At 42.2% G+C, this 7,627-nt stretch overlaps 2 protein-coding genes across 2 annotated transcripts; one reads left to right on the forward strand and one right to left on the reverse strand.

The window, feature by feature from the left end:
- Positions 1–2,886: 2,886 nt before the first annotated feature.
- Positions 2,887–4,639, forward strand: F5147DRAFT_655550 (uncharacterized protein; the record flags this gene model as incomplete). Its single annotated transcript, XM_041433990.1, has 13 exons — positions 2,887–2,930; positions 2,966–3,002; positions 3,051–3,176; positions 3,227–3,309; positions 3,344–3,403; positions 3,535–3,585; positions 3,627–3,652; positions 3,697–3,766; positions 3,806–3,925; positions 4,121–4,202; positions 4,266–4,412; positions 4,471–4,535; positions 4,582–4,639. The coding sequence occupies 13 exons, from the start codon at positions 2,887–2,889 to the stop codon at positions 4,637–4,639; spliced, it is 969 nt and encodes a 322-aa protein (XP_041289537.1).
- A 1,079-nt stretch (positions 4,640–5,718) lies between these two features.
- On the reverse strand, positions 5,719–6,294 carry F5147DRAFT_813081 (uncharacterized protein; the record flags this gene model as incomplete). Its single annotated transcript, XM_041443484.1, has 1 exon — positions 5,719–6,294. The coding sequence occupies one exon, from the start codon at positions 6,292–6,294 to the stop codon at positions 5,719–5,721; it is 576 nt and encodes a 191-aa protein (XP_041289538.1).
- Positions 6,295–7,627: the final 1,333 nt, after the last annotated feature.

The raw sequence follows: 7,627 nt of genomic DNA on the forward strand, positions 1-7,627 counted from the left end.
CAAAGGTGTTCAAGAGGATGAAACCCACCCTAGCCACCCTGGGCCTCCAGGTTAGTACTAACCATACTGTTGCTCAGTCTATCATCACTAAATACTGATAAATGCATTCAAGGCTATGCACTCTTTATTTAGCAACAGACTGGAGCAATTGACTCGGACTGACATACCCATGAACCATACATCTGAGTCCTCAACAGCAAACCAACTCCTCACCCCTACTCCCATGCCGTCCGACATTGCAATTAATCACAATCCAACTAGTAGTTCAGATTTTCATCCCCCAGCTTCTTCCAATGTTCCAGACTCAACTCACAGTGATTCACGCCCAATGTGCACATGGTGACTCCCACTATGATACAGGGATAAACTTCCAGAACCACCACCACCTGTCATTCAGAACCCGCCAGCCCCACTTCTTACCCATGTCATTCTTCATGTATTCAACTCTATCCATACAAACTTGAATATTTTTGGGATTGCTCGTGAATATTGCCATCGCCCATCATATGACCCCAATGAATTTGTATCAACCGACAAACTCTCAAATATACATCCTCGCAACATTGGTGCCAATGCCATGCAGGATAGTGATGCGCCCTCTGCCTACCTCACCTCACATAAACCACCATGGCCTTGGAAAAACATGTCTATCTGGAGGTTAATGTCCTGGATGATGACAGGGAGCAATCAGAAGTTGCAAGCTGAGGTGACACATTTAGTGAAAGACATAATGAAAGCAGAGGATTTTGATGTCCATGATCTTCAGCATTTTGATGCCTACACTGAGATGAAGCATTTTAATGCATCTGATAATTCTATGGACCCCTCGAGCATCCTGGAGAATGATGGCTGGAAGAAAACTGATGTGGAGATCATTGTGCCCTCAAAGGAGAAGAATCAGAATGGGAATGAGCAGCCGTTCTCTGTTTCTGGACTCATCTACTGGCCGCTTACTGCAGTCATCAAGGCCGCATTCTTGGAACAGTCATCAAAATGGTTCCACTTCACGTCTTTCAAGCATGTTTGGAAATCACTGGTTACCAGACAAGAGCAACGGCTATACGACAAATTATACACCTCAGATGCATGGATTGAAGCTCATAATGAGCTGCAGAAACAAAGAAGGGATGATGGTTGTAAACTAGAGAGGGTCATAGCAGGCCTTATGTTCTGGTCCGACTCTACTCGTCTAGCCCACTTTGGGAATGCATTGACTTGGCCGCTATACCTGCTCTTCAGCAATCTGTCAAAATATGTTCATTCATGACCGAATGTATCAGTGTGTCATCCAGTGGCTTTCATTCCCACTGTAAGTGTCAAGTTTTGAATGTTTCTTGATCACTGGTTGATTAACTTGACTTTCAGCTACCTAAATCAATAATAAGATTCATATCAACATTTCTCCAGAGAAAGAAATATGACGACGTGCTCACACATTGTAAGCACGAGCTCTTCCATGGAGTCTGGTGTATCTTGCTTGACAATGAGTTCATTGATGCATACAAGAATGGCATTGTCATCAAATGCCACAATGGGGCATATCGACACATTTTCCCTAGAATATTTACATATTCAGCTGATTATCCTGAGAAGTAAGTTCCTCTCATTCTGTTTTCTATCTATGTTTAACTGGATATGGATCTAGAGTCCTTCTGGCAACTATACAGGACAAAGGCAACTGCCTGTGTCCACATTGTTTGACACCCAAATATCTGTTTAACTGTACTGGATATTTGTGTGACACAGCACAAAGGATGAAACGACTACGCACATATTTCACTGAGAAAGTGTCCCAAGCCTGCAATGCTATATACACACATGGTGCTCCCATAAAGGGAGGCTTGGTTGAGAGTCTCCTGAAACTGTTTTCATTGGTCCCTATTGTCGTAAGCTCGATTTTCTTGTATGCACTAAGTGATGTGTCTCAACATCCCTTCAGAACAGCTTTGTGGATTGTCTCTCACCATTAGGCTTTGATTTTTTCCCTATACTTGTGGTCAATCTACTACATGAATTTGAACTTGGGATATTAAAAGCAGTGATGATGCACTTGATATGGTTGCTCTATGCGGTTGACCCAAGGAAGCTCGCCACTATCAATGAAAGGTATCACATTTCTTTCACACTTAACCCTAGTCCTTATCAAACCATTCACATGTCAGGTTCCAGTCAATACCTTCGTTCGAAAGTTCCATTCAAAGGTTCCCAAATAATGTTTCATGTATGAAACAGCCAGTCACTTGACACCATGAGGATATGCTTCAAGTATGTTTCAGTCTCATGCTAGAAGGATTACTGATTAGTTGTAGTGCGCCATACCAGCTTTTGAAGGATTGTTTCCAGCTGAGCATGATGATGTTATCAGGATTCTACTCTTTTGTATGGCCGAATGGCATGCATTGGCAAAAATGTGCCTGCATTCTGATGACACCATTATTTTGCTTTATTGATCGCTTCAACGGTTAGGAGCTCAGCTTTGAAAGTTTAGCAGCTTTACTTGTTCAGCTTTTCAGACTTTTGAACTTCCTGGTGAGACAGCTGCTCGATACCGAAAACAACATTCCGGGTTTGAATCTCAGCCCAGTGTAAAGGCAACCGGACCCCGACCAAAATCATTTAACCTTTTCACATACAAGTTGCATGCCCTTGGCGACTATGTTCAATCCATCAGATGATTTGGTACAACTGACTCGTACACAACCCAAATTGTGAGTGTGAGTGCATTATTCAAGAACATTGACCATTCACTCACTCTGGACACAGGGAGAGATGGCACACTGTCTTATCAAGAAGTTCTACTGAATGACCAACAAAAAGGATGTATCTGAGCAATTAGCAAGACACGAAAGGCATCAGACATGCTTGAGGTGGCAGCAGGTTCTTGTAATGGAGGAACCTTTTGAGCCATTGCCAGAGCTTCATCACCACCTGTCAGATTCTTGGACTAATTGTGTTAATCTTGCAGGTTTCTCAGCGATCATTCCGGTGATCCTGCAGTCAAGGTAAACCTTAGTCTCTTGCGCAGATTGTCTGATGGATAATCCTTACAGGACTTCGTCCCTAAACTCAAAAACCATTTACTGTCTCACATACTTGGTTTCAAGTATGATGGTAATGAGTGCCAGTTCTCTGACTCAGAGAGAAACAATCTATGCTTCATCAACAACCTTTCTCGGGTCCAACAACCATGTCAATTATCAACTACACTACTTATAATGTTCGACAGGACCAGGATTCCATGTGGCCAGGACATAACTGCACTGTTATGACCTTGGCTAGGGAAGAAGGTGAACACACCCATCTTTTTTGGTATGCACACATATTGCGCACCTTTCACATCCAGGTGCTACATACAGGGCCACAAGCTCAAAACTGTTCCTCTCAAACTTTGGAGGTTCTCTAGGTTTGGTGGCTTGGAGTAGATCCCACATATCGATGGGGCCTTAAAGAAGTGTGACTCCTGAAGGTTGGATTTGTTCCCAGTACTGATGACAATGCCTTTGGCTTCCTTGACCCATTATTTGTCATCTGCAGTTGTCACCTTATTCCAGCCTTTGCGGAGGGTCGTTCAGATGCTCTTCTCAGGTGTGGTCCTTCACTTGCAAGATTTGATATTCTGTGCATAGCCGTGGCAATCTATACCTCATGCTGGGTGTGCCATTTGACACCTTGTCTGCTTGGCTGACCAAATTGAAGACCTCCTTGGAGAGTATGACTGGAGGACTTCCTTATATGATGAGGATGATGACCTGCAATACTTGGAAGAGTGATTTCTTATTTTGAGTTGAGACTGACTTGATTGCAGCAATCTAGGGAGGAAAAAACTTATCAGCCATTTCAGCAACTGCTTTGCTGGGTCCCATGCATCCACAGCCTCATCTCATCTCAAAGCAATGGACATCAACTCAATGTCATTTATCAGAAGGTAAGTCACATAATGCACTATTCTCAACCGGGGAGCTGATTCATCGAGGATGGCATTGACCATGAAATTTTGGTTGATATCAAGTGGGTGCTCTGAAAACTCAATGATGAATATGCTAACAATAGCATTGCCGACTTGCTCGCCACAACCAAATTAAGAGGATGTTCACAGCATACATCGCACAATCTACCACAGTACACTCAACATGATGGATATTGACAGAGACTCAGAAAATACTATGGACATCATTTATCAAGCCAAAGATGATCATTTGAAGGTTAGTTCATTTATATATTGTCGCACTTCTAATTCATTCTGACTTGGATTCTTGTCATTGCAGGGAGACAACGAAAGTCTCATGGATGTCAATAACACTCAGATCGGTCAAGACAATGAAGATCTTATGGATATTAATAACACTACTGGTCAAGACAATGAAAGTCTTATGGATGTCGACTCGAATAACACTCAGATCGATCAAGAAGTGGTATGTTTACTTGTTGTTGTTTTACTGGTTCTAACTTCTCAGATTTTTGTCCTTGCAGGGAGACAATGAAGATCCAATGGACGTCGATGACATTCAGACCGTTTATTGCTGCCATGAATGCAGGTACGTCTGTTTTATTAATATATCCGTCACATCTCTTATTGTCGAGGCAGCATTTGCACGAATTCTATCAGACCATGATATACAAGAACTCGCCTTTGGTATGATATACAGGTGTGAATCAGCAATGCATAGCAGTGATCAAGGGTGGTTACAGTAGTAAGTTAGGAAATACAATATTAGCGCAGTCTTGTCTATCATTTGCTTCTGCAAATAAGCAAAACATGTCTCTTCACGTTCTCACTCTCAACAATGCTATATACAGTTGCCCATAAGCAAATGGATCCATTCGCAAGTTGAGCACAGTTTGTGCTAGCGTCAGTCCTTGACAGCCATTAAATGTAGTTGCATATGCGAGTTGCAGAGGAAATTGTCTTCAATTTACTGTTTAGCCTGAACAGTTTGGATGGAATGTAAAGTTGATGTGGGGAATGCAGTGGCTTTCCAATATGTTGAGAAGTTGGACTTTGATGAACCGACAATGCAATGCTATCATGCACATGCGCACATTTCTGACCAATCCCTTTTCTACTGAGAGGTTTTATTGAATGGTGCAAACACAGTTTTCTTGCTTCTTGTAATATGGGTCTGTAAAGGGTCATAAATACATGCATACAATGAAGGCCGAGAAACAGGATTAGGAGCTCACCTGCCTTCGAGGGCCTGGGGACCTTCAAGTTGACATGCCTGCATAAGAGGAGGATGATGTGTTCACCTACACCAAGTGCCTGGATGGTAGCCTTTGGGTCTGTAAGTTCATGCCCATTGTGCAAGATGCTTTGTTCACTAGGGGGCATACTTGACTGCATGATCCAGAGTCATAGACAGGTCATCATATGAACACAGGAACAAGGAGGAAGCAAATACAAGGAAATTGGCATGTATTAGTTAGGGCTGGATAATAGATAACAAGCGACTCACCTCTTCCTCTAGTAGAGCCATCACATTCTCAAGCTCCATGTCAGGGTTGATGTCAACAGCATATGACTGGCCTAGATCTGTCAGGTATGCAGCCCACATAAGAGCAGCATGAATAATGTGAGTATCGCTTGGCAGTGGAATTGGAACATCAGGGCTAAGGTCATATATTTTGGTGCACATGCCAGTGATCACGTGATACACACACAAACACAAACAACATGTCCTGATGTGTTTGTTGATTTAATTTTCATGACCTTTTCTCCTACTAAAATTCATGGGCTTCCCTTTCGAAGGAATTAGCTTCTGTTAATGAGGCGACCTCAGATGATTTTTTGCCTTTGTTTTTCACACTGCTGGCCCAGGTGCAGTACCCCACAGAGTTCGCGAGATATTGGTTAGACGAGCTTGTCATGGCAGCAATTGCGCTGATGGTCAAATGCATTATTGCCCAATGGAACCCACTCCAGGATCCTCCAGGCTTGGTTACAACCTTCCGTACAGTACAGTGTCCTTGCATACGCTTGTATTCCCTTGGCTTCCATACCTTGGCTTGGGTATTGACAGTGTTCTGGGTGATATGCAAAGGAAGGTCAAGAGCCTTCTTGGGAGTTGGATACCAGCAGACGGCGCACTCAAGGACCTCAGTGGATGGAGGGAGGTTTTCGACAAAGGCAAGTGGGATGCTATGCTCCTCAAGTATGTTCTGTGTGTCATGTAATAGTACTATGATGTAGAGTGCACCAGATAGTATGGTTTTGCGTCCTCTGTCTCTAATGAATGAGTTAATTGCTTTTGAATTCGTTCTCTCTTCAAAAACACGCTCGATAGAACTGTCGATCATAAACAACAGGTCAAGTGGAAGCACATTTGTAACATTTTCACTCTTGAGTCTATAGGTACAATATGAACCTTGTGCAGCATTATGATATGCTGGTATTCAAAATCTGATGGGTTTATATGGCTATGTATTTTCTGTAGGAGATGATATTGTAAAATTATGCATCCCAAGAACTATAGAAATCCTCGTATCTGATTGTCATTTGATACATTGATATATTGGCATATGAAGCGCTGCATGCAAGGAGACTATGATCAATGGGCCATGATATGATGTGTGTTTGATAGACTATTCTATTCTATTCTATTATACTAGCATGTCATAAATGGTTGGAATCCTGATATAAGCAATGTCATATCGTGCTAAGTGGTTTTCAGTGATGATTAAGCATGATATCAAAGCATGAGTAGAAAAGTGGCTCACTGTTGTAATGGGCACTCAATGAATGAGAGGTGCAGAGGACAAGTAAGAGCAGAGAGAGGCTAGGTACTAGCATTGATTTGATGAAGAAAAAGGTACTACAAAGCTCTGAGCTACATAAAAGTATCTATAATGTGATAGTGTAAGATAAAACATAGGAATGAAACTGGGTATAGTAAATGCATTAGTGAGATAACAAGCCTGTAAATGTCTAAATGAGCTGATCCATATAGAACAGAGTACTTCAGTGCAACATTGGTACAGTAGAGTGACCATGAGCTAGGTAGAGTGGCTATGAGCTATATATAATGACTATGACCATGACACCATCCCTCTTCTGGAGTAAGTGAGGATAAGTATATAAGTCAAACCTTTTGGCAGGATATAAGACACAACCCCCACAGGTTGTAGTCTGTATTGGGGGCATGTACTCATATCTCAATCTCTGACATACAGCAGTGGGAGAAACAGCAGTGAGGGCAGATATGGAGGGCTCCAGAGGTGAAGTGGGCAGTGGGACCTGGAGAAACAAAGCAGAGTCATTAGTCAGAGGTAGTAGATTGTAATTTTTTGTGATATTGAGTAGATGGAGATGTGGAGAATGTGAGTGATGACAATCAAAACATTCAATGAGTTTGTTAAATGAGTTGGGGATGTCAGAAAAGAGAAGCTATGAATCTTTTGACTTGGGTAGAGACTTCCACTGCATAAGGTACTTGTAATAGTGGCTAGTCTTGTGACAGTCTAGGATTGACTTGATGTTGTTGGCAGAGTCATCAGTGAGGTTAAAGAGAAGTAATGATGAGTGGGTGTGAAATTAGGAGGGGTTAATATAAGGTTTGATGAGAGAAACATTGAAGACAGGGTGAAGACAAGATAAGTAGGAGGGAAGACAAAGTAGGTAAGCAAAAGAACT

Source organism: Suillus discolor (genome assembly GCF_016758755.1).
Source record: "Suillus discolor strain FC423 chromosome Unknown F5147scaffold_54, whole genome shotgun sequence".
Classification (NCBI taxonomy): Eukaryota; Fungi; Basidiomycota; class Agaricomycetes; order Boletales; family Suillaceae; genus Suillus; species Suillus discolor.